General features: G+C 36.4%; 1 protein-coding gene across 1 annotated transcript in view; it reads left to right on the forward strand.

Moving 5' to 3' along the window:
• The window catches only part of LOC110023657 (WD and tetratricopeptide repeats protein 1), a 134,720-nt gene that overhangs the window by 98,308 nt on the left and 18,855 nt on the right, over positions 1 to 17,557 (forward strand). Inside the window, 1 exon segment of the mRNA XM_020723170.1 lies at positions 5,035 to 5,125. Coding sequence (XP_020578829.1) covers positions 5,035 to 5,125 — 91 coding nt within the window.

Genomic DNA, 17,557 nt, shown 5'->3' on the forward strand with positions numbered 1-17,557 from the left:
TTTCAATATATATATATATATATATATATATTAGAAAAAGCCCGAGGGTTAATATATTAAAGAGTAAAAATTACTGTTAGTTTGTATGAGTGAGCCTAAAAGCCCAACCCACATGATACAACACAGAAAATTCCAAAAAAAGAAAAGATACATATAAGATTAAAAAACCAAAACCATGAACGCGCCCAAAGAGCTAAGGATGTCCTAATTTAGGTCTGTGTCTGTCTTTAGTTCTCGGAAGGAAGCCGGCTAACAAATTGGTGATGTGTGTACCATTACCCGAAATAACCAAAGTATCATCCATCAGATTCCTGAGCTAACAAAAAGCTAGGGATGTCTCAATTTAGATCTGTCTTTGTCTCTAGTTCTCGGAAGGGAGTCGGCTAACAAATTGGTGAGGTGTGCATCATTACCCAAAGTAACCAAAGTATCATTCATTAGATTCCTGAGCTCAAGTAGGTCTTCATTCTTCTTCGTCCTTCTACATGTGTAAACATATCATTCCTCATCCGAGGATTGACTCATCTGATCAGTGAATTGGTCTAAAGGTGGTCAGACAGGTGTAGGCTGTTGCACATCATGAACCCCATGACCCCATACCCCATGTGCCTGAGTAACATTAACATCTTGCTCGACCTGATGAGGAGGTAGAGAGACAGTAGAAATATTGTCACTGTAAAATCAGTGATAGGTTCTAAGATAGGTGAAATCTAAAATTTCTCCCTCGCCCCCACGAAAAGAGGTTCCAAAGACGGAGAAGCTACAATATTTTGTGGAGGCTGAATGGTTGACATATTTTATGCGAGGATAGTGACATCTTCAGGGGTATTCTTTTGATGATCAATATTGTCAATAACTTAGAGCAGATCCGGAGTAGGGGGAATCATTGCCTCTGACAAAGTACTTTGTTTTTTTGGTCTAAGGTGGGGGTGTAGATGTTGACATTGAGAACTGGAGTGGTCAAACACACGACAGTTCGAACAATATGAAGGAAAAGACTCAATCACAATATTTTGTTAATATTCATGGTGTTATGTGCCTAACCAAATATCTTCAGAAGCGATAGAAGTGATGTCTCTTTCACAAGTACTCTAGCTTCAGATAAACGAGAAAAATTAAAAGCAGGAAAATGTTCGTTTTGAGTTGTTTATCATAAGCTGAGATAATAGAGTATAACACTTTTTGAGTAAAATAATGAAATTTCAGGCCAGTGAGCCGAATCCAAACCGGAATAATTGGTGGTTCCATCTGTGGGTCAAAACCCACCGACCATTTCAAAATCTTTGTTGCTCTGTTATCAATCAAGATTATTCTTCTAGCAAATAATCGCGTGTAATCATATTTATTATTAAGTTGAATAAGAATGCGTCTTCTATCTAAAAGTTCAATTCTTCACTCCCCAACAAGATGCATAAGCTCATATTCCTTACCAATAAGCTCCATTTTGGGGTGGTCATAAAAAATTTTCCGACCAAATTCAGGCGACAGGAGGAAGCAAATTGAATACATTCAGCTTCTTTAAAAAAGATAGCAGGTTTCTCATTCTTTCTATCAGGTTTCTTGATGTCTTCCGCCAACTCAAACGAAGGAGGGAAATAGCACAATTTAAGAATACTTGAGGAGTGGACACCCGCAAGGGCAGCAGCATACAATCTGTCTGAAGCCATCACCAAAAGAGGGATGCGCGACGATAGGACAGCAAAGCTACAGCAGAGGAAGAGCAACCCCGTCCAAGTCGAGCAGAGGGCGATGTGAAATCTCTGCTTCGAGCCCGCGCCCAAACGTACTAAGACGGGGAGTGGCAGCTAAGATACGCCCCCGAGCCCGACGACTTCTCAGGACAACGATGAGCCGCTGGAGAAGCTCGCGCCCAGGCGTCCATCAAAAGTCGAAGAACTGCGAGAGACAACTAAGACGACACCCCCGAGCGCAACGACTTCTCGAGACAACAAACAGAAAGAGCAGTTGCGACACGACAGCGAAAACTGGCGACAAAGAAGAAAAGGATGAAAGACAAAACAGTGATTGATTGACAAAAATGTATTTAAGCAGAAAAATCAGGGTTCGTCATAGGCGAACCCTAGCAGTGCGAGAGCGTGGACAACGAAGCCATATAGGCGGGCAAACCATCAATATTTTTCTATGACGCTGAAATTTCAAATCATGCAGGAAAGTATAAATTTACACTAGTTGGAAAGTTTCAATTAGGTCGCCTTAAGATGGAGATTGTTATGAAGGTTTTTGAAAATTTCAAACTAGTTGGGGATTGACAGGTGAATCTTTTCGACGAAAGACATGTTATGATACAACTGAGCATAGAAGAAGATTACAAAATGATTTTCTAAAAAAAATTCATCACAATCGAGGGCAATCATATGAAATTGCTCAAATGGACCCCTAATTTTGATCCAAATGGAGGTCGACTCCAGCTTGGGAACATATTGGATGATACATTATTTACTACTGGCAATGACAATCATCTTACCAACTTATTAGCTTGCTCCTTCCCTAGAACTAGAGGCAGAGGCAAGATCAAATTGGGTCGCTCTCTAGCCACCTGATAATATGTATATCGGCACTATTTACTCTTTTTATTTATGTATCTAATGTATTTTTCTTTTTTTTTCTAGTTTTAGAACCATTTGTGATTTTTGTGTGGGAAGGGTGTCATGCTTGGGCCCTCCCACACATTGTGTTAGGGTTTAGTTTTTACTTTTTGAGATTTTTGTCATATGATTTTTTCTCCCTTGTTAGGGCTGTATCCAAGAACATGTGGTGCACCGGTTGTATCCTGCTCCAAGTTGGTAATTACCTCCATACTTCTTTTACCTTTCCCTGGCATGTTGTTGCTGTCAATCCCTTCCACCTACCAGCCAGCTACCAGAATCCTTTAGCCTACTGTTGTCGCAACCCTTCTCTTGTCAGCTTGTTGTTGCTGCAAACTCCCTCTGTCTGTCTGTTGTTGCTGCAAAACTCCCCCACTTGTCTGATGTTGCCGCAAATATTGCCGCAAACCCTTTCTTGCCTTTATGTTTCCGCCAATGGATGTGTACATATACTTGTATGTATGTTTCTACATATATGTGTGGGTATGTATATATATATATGTGTGTGTGTGTGTGTGTGTGTGTGTGTGTGTGAGGGTTTAGTTTTTACTTTTTGAGATTTTTGTCGTCGGTCTTTCGCCCTTTTTAGGGTTGTATCCAAGAGCATGTGGTGCTCCGACTGTATCCTGCTCCGAGTTGATAATTACCTCCATACTTCTTTTACCTTTCCCTGTCATGTTGCTACCGTCAATCCCTTCCACCTACCAGCCAGCTACCAGAATCTTTCATCCTACTGTTGCCGCAACCCTCCTCTTGTCAGCTTGTTGTTGTTGCGAACTCCCTCTGCCTGTCTGTTGTTGCCGCAAAACTCCCCCACCTATCTGATGTTGCCACAAAAATTGTCGCAAACCCTTTTTTGCCTTCATGTTCCCGCCAATGGATGTGTACATATACATGTATGTATGTTTGTACATATATGTGTGTATGTATATATATATATATATATGTTAGGGTTTAGTTTTTACTTTTTGAGATTTCTGTCTTTGGAGTCTTTTTCCCTAGTTAGGGTGGTATGCAAGAACATGTGGTGCTCCGGCTGTATCCTGCTCCGAGTTGATAATTACCTCCATACTTCTTTCACATTTCTCTGGCATGTTGTTGCCGTCAATCCCTTCCACCTACCAGATAGCTACCAAAATCCTTCAGCCTACTGTTGTCGCAACCCTCCTCTTTTTAGCTTGTTGTTGCCGTGAACTCCCCCCACCCGTTTGTTGTTGCCGCAAATCTCCCCCCACCTGTCTGCTATTGTCGCAAACCCTTTCTTGCCTTCCTATTCCTACCACAACACTAACCCCTCCAACCCATTAACCTACTTGTTGTCCAACCATCACCCACCACCTTCCTCCTCCCCTTAGGGTGTTTGTTGTCATTTATTTATGTTTCAGGAACTTTTTTTCTTTGTACTTCCATCGTATTTCTGAAATAAAATTTCCAGTTCGTTGCGATCTGGTTTAACTCCGATATCAAAAAATCTATAGTTTTTATACATATCACACTTTGCTTTTGATCTGCTATATCTTACTACTAAATTTGCAAATGATCTGCTATATCTTTTTCCTAATAATTTTAATCCTTTATTTTATCTATTGCTTTAACTTTTTGTCTGCCCAATGAATTTTCATTGATTAGAATTTCACATCTACATAAATTATAGCCTGAGGCACCAAAATTTTAATATTATTTTAAACATCTCTATAACTATAATAAAAAGTTATGGATTTATTGTTGATCCTTAGTATGTTATATTGTAGTGGGAAATTTTTTTCACAACTTCTAATAATAGTTGATGCGCAATCATACATATCGTTGTTAACTTCCTCTTAACTTTGACACACTTTTTGGCTTTGATGAGCTCCAAATTAATTTTTATGGTGCTCTAGCTATCTTCTCGAGATTGCTTAAATTATTTAAATTAATTTTTTATGCTATGAAGAGTTTTCCATTAATACGAAATTTGCTTATATAGTTTATCTTCTTGGATTGAAAACAGTATTCGTTCTACAAGATAGATGCGGTTTTTTAATGCCTATTTTTATTTATTCTCTCTCATAGTTGTAGTGTAGACCTACAAATTTGATTCTTCTATAGTTAACCTACTCTTGAATATATGCTTTGTTTTTAAGTAGTTGTATCAAAATGCTTTGTCTCCATTTATTAGAAAATTTCTGGCGATATGCTGCCACGCAATTATATGATAATCTAGTCCTAATGAATATCTTTGAGGTGCCTTTGAGATGAATGGCTGGCTTGAAAGAATGCTAGATGGCATTTTACTTCTGTGTATTTATTTTTCAATTTTTTGGTTTTTTTTCTTGTATGAAGTTCCCCAATTTTTTTTTATATATCATTATAATCATCATTGTGGTTATTACTATTAACCTATTTCCCAACTACCATTATCATGGTATCCTTATTTTAAATTGTGCAGGCTGAAGCCGCTATTGATATGAAACAAAGATATGTTGGCCACTGCAATGTTGGCACAGACATAAAACAAGCCAGCTTTCTTGGACGTCAAGGTGCCCCTTCTACATGCTTTTATTTGATTATATTTTGTTTCCAGTGAACTAAATTGTCTTAGAATATTATCTATTAACTCGAAAGATATGGGCTCTTTATCTCTTTAGGATTTGTGTATGAGGGTGTATGATAAAGGATACATAATAAATCTGTGAAAATCAATAAGAAATATAAAGAAGACAAAGGTACCCAAAATGAATTCTTAAGTTGTTTGTCAGATTACTCGAGGAAAGAAAGTCAGGAATTCTTCATTTAATTCATTATAAAATAAAAGATCTCAAGTCAGTAATGAAATTCCATGCATAATTTCTCATATATAATGAATATATATAATACATATTAATGTAAAATTATCTTTATCCTTCTTTATATAGCTTCTTGCCTCCAAAAGGGAGGTCATCCTTGCCTTGATTCAATATTAGAGTTGCGTCATTAAGATGATGAGCAATACTAATATTAAAATTCAAGGTGCATGCAAACTCATCATTTTCCGCCCATCCCACTTCTATTTATATGTGTTTTTAGGTCTTAAGAAAACAAGTTATGTTATTTCTGATTTTAGATTTGGGTGGACAGCCTACGACATTCTAGTTTCCCCTCAAGAGCTGTTTCCAATAGTTAGGATGGTGCTCCGGCTGTATCCCTCTCCACGGTAGTGATTTTCTTCCTCGACTTCCACATCCACCTCAACTCCTTGCCACCCAATCGCATCATCCAACCACTCCCTACTCCCACTGTCGCAACTCCCCTCCTTTCCGGAAAAGCTTCTTGTTTCCCTGTCGCTGATCCTACCACAGCCCTTGCAGTCTTCCAATCTGTGGCACCTGCTGCCCTCCAAATCGAAGCCTTCTCGCCTCCATGTTTACGTAACCTACGTTTCCCTTCTAAAACCTACGACTTTAGGTTTCCTATAATATTGTCTTTAATGTCGCCTGCACTTTGCTTTTCCCCAGTTACTTATTTCCCCTCTAACAGCAGCTCCGTCCAACCACACTGTTTGCCGTTATTTTGGAAAGAATGATTTATGTAAATATGAAAATAGTTTTAATATAAATATGTGATTTTTTATTTTTGAAAGTAATATTTTAATTTTGAAATGAGATCAAACGAGTCTCACATATTAAATAGTTTGGACGGTTTAGCGTAAAACCACATGTATTACACTATCCCGAAAGATAAACATATTACTTGTAGTAGACTTAACCACTCAAACCAAAAAATTTTGTGACATCTGTTTGGTCTGCGAAACTTTTTATATGAGGCTGACAAATTCTCCTATCTAATATAAAGATTAGATAGAGTTTATTTTACCTGGGTTCCAAGTCCCATATAGAGGCAAACCCCTAAAATTAATTACATCTTAAATGATTGGGGTTACTTAAGAAGACTCTCGATTAAGATCAGTGGTTCTGCTTTCAAGATTTTAAAGTTTAGGTTTCCAAGATTGGACATGGGAAAGTCAAATGAAAGTGGCTCAAATAGGAACAGTTATTTTAAGGAATCCAAAAGAATGAAGAGTAGGGGATATCACAAATCCAAGGAAAACCCCAGTGACCTCCCAACTATCATATTGTTTGGTTTTATGTCTTTGAAATGATGTTATTTAAAATTTAATCCCATAATTTATTTTAGAATTTAAGACTTACATTTGCACGATATCCTATCGTAAAAATAACCTAGAAAGATAGGAGGATTTACATCGTACCGTACGACAACTTCGGAATTTTAAAAAGTGTTAGGACTTATAATTGCACAACAGAGTTGTACAAAATCCTAAAGACAAAGTGAGGATTTATGTTGCGCTAAACAAACTACCTCGAAGTTCTATTGGTTATGTTATTTATTCTACAAAAAAGGTTTAGCTGATGTGAACTTGTTTTGCTGCTACAAATTGTCATCCTTCGTTCGCTACGTCACAGTCGTGTTGTCCACGAAGAGTTGTTTCATGCTCCATGTAGTAGTAGTTTCAGTTTTAATGACTTATATGTGAGCGTGCAATATTATTATTTGGTGACTTACCATTATATACCTCCTAAACCAGACTATATCGAAAATATTTTATAGTTAATTTAAAGAATGGATGAACTAACTATGTTATAAGGAAATTCAGTAAATGAAAAACAGTATAAGGTGCGGTAAATAAAAACAGTATAAGGAAATACAGTAAAGTGCTATAAATGTACTGTAAACTTTGGATACCTGAGTTTCTTGTTATTGCTGCACCTATAAATGGGATCAGCGTCGCACGTAACAGTATAGTAAAAAAATTCAGCTAGCATAACAAATGTGTTTATGTATAACAGAATAAATGAAGTAGCACATGGAAAGCTCTGAGGAAAACTGAAATCGACCCACAAAGACTCAAAACAAATCGTAGGAAAACGACAAACAAATAAAACAAAACACGTCACATATAAATGACCAAGGGTGGGTGATTTATATGTGATATTGGGAATGTCCAATTGTCATGAGGATTTGAGTGTAAGATTCAAGCTTAAATCCCGGAGCATTGAGTTTCATTTAGGTCAAGTTATAAAGAAAATTTTATCATTTCATTTAATTAAATCAGTCATGAACCACAACCTGGTGCATATCTTGTCTATTGTTTTAACTAACTTATGACTTGACGTTAGGTGTCTAGCTTCAGTATCCATTTGAAAAAGAGGTAGATGAACTCTCACTTAAGGTGTATTCCTAAAATCTAAGAAACCTACACTTTAACTTGAGCTTGAAGTGTTTTAAAGTGTTATGTCTTCAATTAAGTGTTTTCCAACTAATCCTTGAACATCTTTAGATTAAATTTAGTTCACTATCATGTTCTTAAGACCTAGGGATAAACCTATAATTTTATCAAAAAGGTTCATGAAATGTGTTTCAATCCTAATTAAAACAATTGGGCTTAAGTCTAACCAATGCTTAGGAGTCCTAATTGATAGTCTACTGATCTTTCAATTCATGTCTCTTACTTTTGAATCATTTAAGTTCTTATTTTCTCCCTATTTTCAACAATTCGCATAATTACAATTTTATTCTTCTTATAAAAAAGAGGTGAATGATTTGCTATCCTATTTCCCTTTGGGTTTCAATCATCTCAACAGAATTTTTTTTTTTTGAGGCGTGAATCAATCCTAAAAATAAGTAAATCAGAAATTCTCATTTTTAACTTAACCGTAGTAATAAAAACAAATCAACGGAAATGGGAGGCCGACCCACTTCTAAAACAAATCAGCTAAGCAAGGGGCAAAATCACAAGTGGATCGGCCTAAATGCGTTTAAATTCTTTCAAAACAAAGATCAAATCAACCCCCAAAATGTGTGTAAATGCCTCCAAAAATCAACACTTAAAATACCCAAATCGTTGTATAAAAGCCTCCAAAACCGCTATGATACGTGTGGCAAAACCACTCCAAAAAGACCTCAAAACCACAACCCAAAATAAGCTGCGAAAAACTTTCGGAATTGCTGCGATATATGTAGCAAAACCATTTCAAAGGATCTCAAAACCGCAGCCCAAAAGAGTGGATTTGAAACCCATCCAAAATAAGTAAGTGATCGCCCAAAGGAAGCAACATGAACTGCCAACTCGCATAAAACAACTTGCACAATTTCATATTTTGCATAAATCCACCTCGTCAACATTCCATAATTCTCGCAAAAAAAACAGGCAAAACTCATATTTCCAAAAAAAAAAGAAAAAAGAGAAAAGTAAGCTCGTCAAAGTTTCAGGATTTTCACACAAGTATCACATGTAACTTCACTCTCACATCTTCAAGTTCAAACTTTAAGTGTATACATATGTACACATTATATGCTTGATATACAAAGCTTTCCAAGAATGTGCTAATATCTTCAAATTATAAAATTCAGCTATAGATTCCGAATTTAGCAATGATAAGTAGAACTCCCATTGAAAGCGAGTTTCGTATGCAGCTAAAAAAAGAGAGAGATTTACATGTATACCACCCAAATTCATAAAGATTTAGAGGAAGAAAACTGAATTTCATGTATTAGAAATGCAAATTCATAAGAATCAAATGTTTCAAATGTAAACGCCTAGAAATTTAGTGGTATGCATGCAAAGATTAAGTTTGGGTGTTAAATATGTAAATATAAAAGAACTAGGCGGCATGCATGTAAATTTCCCTAAGATAAATCTCACAGGTTTGTCTTACTATTGCTTTATCTTTTGCATCAAACTCTCCAATAAGAAAGCATGCCCATATCAAACTGTAGTCACTAAACTACAACTTGCAACTAATGCACACAAGGACAACACATCAGTAGAAGAAATGAGAATTTGTTTCTGCAAACCTCCCCAAGTCAGGAAATAGAATGATCAATATCATAGCATTTCTAACCACACGCATCTTTTAATTATATGGTTTAACACATAGACCTCTAGTTTTATATGACTAGGAGGAGGAGGAACCAGCCTCAAGGAAACATGAGGTTACAAGAGAAAAAGAAAGTGTGCTAAGGAGCTTGATTATCCTCAAAATATGGGGACATTAAGAAGGTAAAAGGCTTATTAAGCTCTCCTTTCAAAGTAGGCTTAAACTTGTACAAATCACAGCACCAATGTATAAATCGTAGCAAATTTGTAACGAAACCCTTTAATCAAACAAGAATATTGAGCGATGAAGCAAGAGGATAATACCTCGGTAGTCAAACAGATAACCAAGCAAGAATATCGAGCCGACAAGCAAGAATACCGAGCAGCCCAGAAGGAATGCGGAGGATCCAAGCAATAGTGCCAAACAACTCAATAGGAAATTCACGCAAGCCAAAATTTTGGCAGCACCTCCACCCTCCTATTGAATTTTCGGTCAACCGAGAACCCCTCAAATAGTTTTTTTTTTTTTTTATAGGCAATGAGGGGAGAAAAATGCCTTACCTACCATGGTGAGATGGCCGAATGAGTTTTTGGGAGAGGAAAGATCGCATTTAGGGAGGAGGAAATGCAGCTTAAGGGAGAGGAAGGGTCGGACAGGGGGCTGCTCGCGACTGGCGAGCTGTTCGGTCGAACACTGGGGAGCTCGCGATCGACCCAGGAGACGTGCGAGCTAGGATTCTGCTCGGGTGCGGCCGATCGCGGGAGAGGAAGAATCAGGCTCAATCATGAAGGATCGCGAGCGGGAGAGGAGCGCAGAAGCTAGGGCATGCCTGCGGTCGCGAGTCTGCGTGCGTGAGTAGGGATTAAGTGGGATTTTCTTTTTATTTTTATTATTTTGTTTTATTATATTATATTATATTATATTATTTAAGTATATTGCTCTGAACCCTAGCAAATGGATGTCTTTTCTAGGGTAAAATTGATGCTCCAGACGTGTTGGCGCAGTCCGTTTCGTCATTTGGGGTCGTTCGGACAAATTCATCGATTTGCATGTGATTTGCTCGTGCAAAATTATAGCAATATGGGTGTTCTTTCTACATAAAATCGACGTCTCTGATGCACCGGCGCAGTTTGTTTCGTCATCCGGGGTCGTTCAGACAAGTTCATTTTTTTCACCCTGTTTAAGTTCAATTTCAGTCTGATTTTGCACAACTTAGAGTATTTTGTGTATTTTGTGTGAGTGTGTTGATAAAGTCTTAAAGGTGTTTCCCTAGGGCTTAAGATTCTATTGGGAACTCTCTTTGGTTTACCATATGCTGGTCCTTAACCACTCAACCAAATAATGATGGCTTGAGACCACCCAGGTGAGGCACCACAAAAGAATCACGAAGTTGTTCGAATTTTTAAAAGGGTGGGTCCCAGCTCTAGTCCTCTAAGATAGTTGATAGGAAACCTTAGAGCTAGATCCTAGGATCTAAGGAGAGGAGAAATGACCTTAAAATGAGGTCAACACACTCCTCCGCTTCCGAAGTTGTATTTCCCGCGGCTTTCCAAATCGCAGCACCTGCTGTCCTTCGAATCACAGCCTTATGTAATAATATTTGGGTTTATTTGTCGTTTATTTCACGTTTCGAAGAGTAATTGTAATTGATTTTGAAAAAATATAAGAGGGCTTATTCTTATTAATGCAAAGAGGGGTATAAATACCCATTACAAGATTTACTGGTAAGGAAAGCAATAAAAGTATGATACAATAGACAAGGAAATGAATATTAAAAAAATATAAGAAACAACTAATCTCCCTAATTAAGGAGAAAATAAATAGTGATTTCTAAGATCACTCATACAATTTATAACCCTCTTATAACCCTCTAAATATAGAGTTAAATATAGAGTATAACAAATATGAAATATAATCTTAATTATTTTTGACATCTTTCAATGCTCCCACTCAAGCTGGCATGAAGATGCCACTCATGGCAAGCTTACTAATTAGATTCTCGTGTTACACTTTGGAAAGGTCTTTTGTTAGTATATCTGTTGTTTGGCTAGCAGTGGGTGTGTAGAACATATCACACCACTATCTATCTTCTCCTTGATGAAATGTTTGTCAACTTCTACATGTTTTGTTCTGTCATGTAGAACTGGATTATGAGCTATAAAGATTGCAGTCTTGTTGTCACAGTAAACTTTAATGGGTGCTAGTATCTGAATCTTCAACTCTTCGAGGAGTCTTTTTATCCATAATACTTCATGGAGCCCATGTGTCATCGAGTAAAATTCTGCTTCAGCGCTACTTCTTGCTACCACACTTTGTTTTTTACTTTTTCAGGTAATCAGATTTCCGCCTACAAAGGTACAATAACCTGATGTAGATCTTCTATCATTTACATCTCCTGCCCAATCTGCATCTGTATAGGCCTCTATTAGAAAATGTTCTTCCTTTTTGAACAAAAGTCCTTTTCCAGGAGTTCTTTTGAGGTATCAAAGTGAGTAGGTCCAGGTGAATGCATGAATTGATTCACAATAGTCACTGCAAAGGCTATGTCAGGTCGAGTGTGAGCCACATATATTAGTCGCCCTACAAATCTTTGATAGCGTGCTTTGGCTATTACCTCATCAGCTGATGTTGTTTTCAACTTTTATATTAGATTCAATTGGCATATATGTTGCCTTGCAACCTTTCATTCATGTTTCTTTGAGTAAATCAATGACATACTTGCGCTAATTGACAAAAATTCCCTCCTTGGATCTTGCAAACTCCATTCTGAGGAAATATTTCAGCTTTCCCAAGTCCTTAATATCAAATTCGGCTTCAAGTTTCCAAATTTGCCAAGTCCTTAATATCAAATTCGGCTTCAAGTTTCCTCTACAAGTTGCTAATCTCCAGAGAATCATCCCCTGCATGATCATGTCATCTATATATACAATCATAATGGCTACTTTATCATTGGTGGAATGTTCGAAAAAGAGAGTGTGATCAGCTTGGCTTTCAGAGAATCCATGTCTCTTGATAACATCACCAAAATGCTCAAACCAAACTCTATGAGACTGCTTTAACGCATATAGAGATTTTTTTAATTTGCACACTTTACCTTTTCCAAAATTTTCTTCAAATCCGGGTGGCAGGTCCATATATACTTCTCGCAATTCTCCATTTAAAAATACATTCTTTATATCAAATTTGATGAAGTGGCCAGTTGAAGTTAACTGGAAGAGAAAGAAGTACTCTAATAGAATTAATTTTAGCTACAGTAGCAAACGTCTCTTGGTAATCAATACCATGAGTTTGAGTAAATCTTTTTTCTACTAGTCTCGCTTTGTATCTCTCCACACTTCCATCAGCTTTAAACTTCACCGTGAACACCCAACCGTCTTTATGTAGATCAATGACTGTTCAAAGGTTATTTCTTTTAAGAGCATTTATTTCTTCCATCACAGCTAATCTCCCACTCGATTCACCTAATGCTTCCTGAACAATTTTTGGAACAAGCATATTAGAAATCCTAAATACAAATGTTCTATGATTTTTTGATAGTTTTTCATATGACAAGTATTGCGTGATAGGATGTTTCGTGCCTGTTCGGATTTATTTTCTGAAAGCAATTGGAAGATTAAAATCAGAATGAGTGGAAGTAGAGAGAAGGTCACTCTGAGTTGTAGAGTCATTATTCGGCAAAGATGATTGAACATCTGCTGAGAGAATAACTGAGGCTGTAGTAACTTTATGGAATTTTTTTCTAGTATAAACATGTAGCTCATGTTGAGGATTATGATCCACTGGATTATGACTTGTTAGAAGTATTTCGCCCCCTGTTTTTGATAAGGTAACATCTGACAAAATAGGATTAGTAGTGTTGATCCTAGTTTCCATATCAGAATTAGTTAAAGAAATGGTTAAAGTTTCCCAAAAATTATTTTCTTCAACTAAGTTCTCCCCCTGAAGAAAATTATTTTGAAAAAAAGTTTGATCCTCGACAAACTTGAAATCCATGCTCTCAAAAAATTTCTATGACAGGATTAAAGCTTTTGTACCCACGTTTATTGGAAGCATACCCAATAAAAACACATTTTTCAGCTTTGGGATCAAGTTTTGAGTGAAACACATTTGGGACATGCACATAGTAAACACATCGAAAAATCTTTAATGGGAGATCATCTGTTATCTTATATGTGGAAAAATAATTTTTTCAAAACTTGTAAAGATGTTTTAAATTTCAGAAGTCGATATGACATTTTTTTTATTAAATAATATGAGGTAAAGAGTCCATTACCCCAAAGATATTTAGGAAATTCATGGAAAACATAAGTGTCATGGTAACTTCAAGTAAATGCATATTTTTCCTTTCAGCAATATCATTTTGTTGTGGTGTGTCACGACAAGTAGATTGATGCAAAATACATTTTTCCAAAATAAATGTTCTCAAATATTTGTTGAAATATTTCATCCCAATATTTGTTCTTAGAATGTCATTTTTTGTTTGAAATTGATTTTCCGTTCTTAGAATGCCAATATTTGTTTGAAATATATTTTCAATCATGTGGAAAAATCTTTAAATCGTTCTTCAACTTTAGATTTTTTTTTCAATAAATAAACCCAATATACTCGTGTATGATCATCAATAAATGTTACAAATAATTTTTTTCCAGAAAGTGTGTTGACTTTGGTGGGCCCCAAATATCACTATGCAATAAATAAAATGGTTTTGAAGCAGAATGTGGTTTTATTGGAAACAAAACACGACGACTTTTAGATAAATTACACGCTTCACAATGAAATTTTAAACAATCAATATTTTAGATAGTTTAAGAAATAAAGATTTGAGATATGGAAAACTAGGATGCTCTAATTTTTTATGTCATAACATAACTTGATCATTGTCAAGTTTATACTTGTATTACCTAATTCATGAGCTGTTTTATTCGTAGAATCAGTTCCATCATAGTAGTACAACTCATTTATTTCTCTAGCAGTTCCAATCATCTTCCCCAAGTTTCGGTCCTGAAAAACATAATTGGAATGAGAAAAAGAATTGAATAATCAGAATCTTTGGACAATTTGCTAACGGAAAGAAGATTATATGTAAGTTTTGGAACATGTAAGGCATATTTCAAAGAGATTTTTTCTGAAATTTTAATATTTCATTTTCTTGCAATACGTGAAAAACTTCCATCAGCTATTCTGATTTTTTCGGGACCGGAGCATGGATAATACAAATCAAATAATTTAGAACAACTTGGCATATTATCAGATGCTCCTGAATTAATGATCCAAGGAGTAGTACTTCCTAGAACAGATAAAGCCAAAGAATTACTATCTGTTTATGCTATAGAACCGATAGGAGCATTAGATGATGAGCAAGATTTCAGCAGTTTAAGAAGATGACTTGATTATTCTTTAATAATTTGGGATGACTCGACCTCATTTGTTGTAGGTGTGCTATGTTCACCAAATTTTTTTTCCTTACCATTTGGTGGTTTACCATGCAACTTCCAGCATTTTTCGCGAGTATGGCGTGACTTTCTGCAATAGTCACATTGCAGGTTGTTTTTGTCTTCTACACGATGGTTGTGAGAAGTTTTCCTGTTTACTTGAGCTTCAGGAGTAGCTAGCGCTGATCCTTCCACGGACACGGTTGAACCTGCACTCTTCTTCTGCAACATCACATGTCTCCGATTCTTTTCTCTCCTTACATCTGCAAAAATTTAACTAATTAGAGGCAGGAGATTTTTTCCAATTATTCGGCCACAGACCTCATCATATTCACGTTTAGACCTGCAAGAAATTAAAGATTCGGTCAGTATCCACTATCTTCTTGTACTGGTTGTAGTCATCGTTTGATTTCCACTCATGATCGTTGAATAAGTCTATCCGCTTAAGAGAATTGAAATATTTTGTCACAAAATCCTTACCTTGGTAAATTTGCCCAAGTCGTAGAGTTAATTCGTAAACTTGGGATTGATTTCCAAGATCAAAGTACACTTCTGAAACATTGTCTCATAATATCTTGGCTGTAGAGTAACACAAATAATTTGCACTCATCTCTTCAGTCATGGAATTGACCAACCATGTCATTACCATTGAGTTTTCTGCATCCCAAATGACATAAGTTATATTATTCACGTCAGTCTGCTTAGTATCACCTGTGATATAGCCAATCTTTCCTCTTCCTTAGAGATACATGCTAACAGATTGTGACTATCGAAGAAAATTATCACCATTTAGTCGGATTGTAGTGATCTGAATGGGATGGTTTTCAGATGTATTTCTCTGTTTTCAGATGATGTATTTCTCTGAGGTACAGACTGAGATGGCTGAAGAAGCTGACTTGTCCTAGACGTGACTTCAGACATTTTAGAGATGTAGAACAGAGCGTGCAACAGGATCCCGAGATTCACCAGTTGAAGCAAAAGATTACCGCCTTCGCCGCCGAATGGACTTCGAGATGCGGAATCGCTTCATCAACCACGCACTCGATCCATGCCAGCAAGAAATGATCATCTAGTTTCCTTCCCACCGAGCTTTGGTCGCAGTTTCTTCGCGACGACGAAGCAGAAGAAAGGAAAGGTGGAGTTCCGGGTCTCTGCGCCGATCACGATCCAAACTACTAGTTAGATCGATCGCCGCCGCAAGCTTTAGGGTTTAGCGTTCTTGCTCAGAGGAAGACGCCGCTGCGGATCGGACACTATTGTAGCCGCCGCAAGCTCTTGGTTATAATGATCTTGCTTAGAGGAAGACGCTCCTGCGGATCGGACTCGCTGATACCATGAAGAAATATAAGAGGTCTTATTCTTATTGATGCAAAGAGGTGTATAAATACTCATTAAAGGATTTACTGGTAAGGAAAACAATAAAAGCAGAATACAGTAGACAGGGAAATGAATAATAACAAATATAAGAGGCAGCTAATCTCCCTAATTAAAGAGAAAATAAATAGTGATTCCTAAGATCACTGATACAATTCATGACCCTCTAAATTTAGAGTATAACAAATATGAAATATAATCTTAATTATTTTCGAGATCTTTCAACAGATTTCAATTTCAATAATAATATTTAGGTTTTTTTTGTGGCTTGGGCTTTCTACTCCGGTATCATATAGTTTATCTCAAAAACTTTTCTCGGGCTGCTGACCGCAAAATGATAGCAATTCACCAATGAATTTTGGAAAATCAGATTAATCATTACCATCCTAGCTCTGGGCTCTTGTCTACCCTTCCTACCCTCAGTTTAGTTCCATGTTCACTCGGCTATGCTGATGGTTATGGGATCGGATTGAGTGGGTAAATGCCTATTTTTAATATTTTGATTTTTAATTTAATATATATGTAATAGTTATGAGATCTTGTTCTTTGTAGACAATCTAAAATATTATTTGTTTAGATTATAATAATTTTTAAGCTTGCTAACTCTAATTTGAATCAATATAACCTTAAAATATAGTTTTTCTCAAAAAAGTTTCTCCTAATAAAAGTTTTGAGGACTACAGACCACAAACCAAGAACGATTCGCAGAAGAAATTATATTAAAAAAAAAGGAAAAGATTTTCCCTTACTAACGTGCTCTCTTGTCTCCCTTCTTTGAACCCTGTCTTGTTTTCTGTTCACTTAGCTCTGTTGATGCATATGGGATGGATTGAATGGGAAAATGACTGTATTTAGTTTTTTAGGTTTTTTTAAATATATAAGTAATAGTTATTCATGTATATAACGTTGTAACCTTTTAAATAAATCATTATAATTATCAGATAGACAATCAGCGGATGCATGTTGGTTTAAGTGGAATAGAGAAAATTTGCTTCAGTTTAATAACTTGTTAACATTAATTTAACTGTTCAAACATTAATATTAAATGCAAGTTTGAGCTTTGTATATATTGAAATATTTGTAACAAGATATATAATTTTCTAAAAAAATGAGTACAAGTCATACAATGGAGGGCAAAAATAGGGGTCGCAGAGTGAGCTGCATGGAGGAAGTGCAGTACTATGGAAGCCGCACAAGTGAGAGCATAAAGATTAGCGTGGAACGGCACTCTTGGGAAGCTTGTCATAGTTAATTTAGATTCAAAATTATGTGCGAGGGATCACGATTTGGA

This window comes from Phalaenopsis equestris, unplaced genomic scaffold, assembly GCF_001263595.1.
Source record: "Phalaenopsis equestris unplaced genomic scaffold, ASM126359v1 Scaffold000226, whole genome shotgun sequence".
Classification (NCBI taxonomy): Eukaryota; Viridiplantae; Streptophyta; class Magnoliopsida; order Asparagales; family Orchidaceae; genus Phalaenopsis; species Phalaenopsis equestris.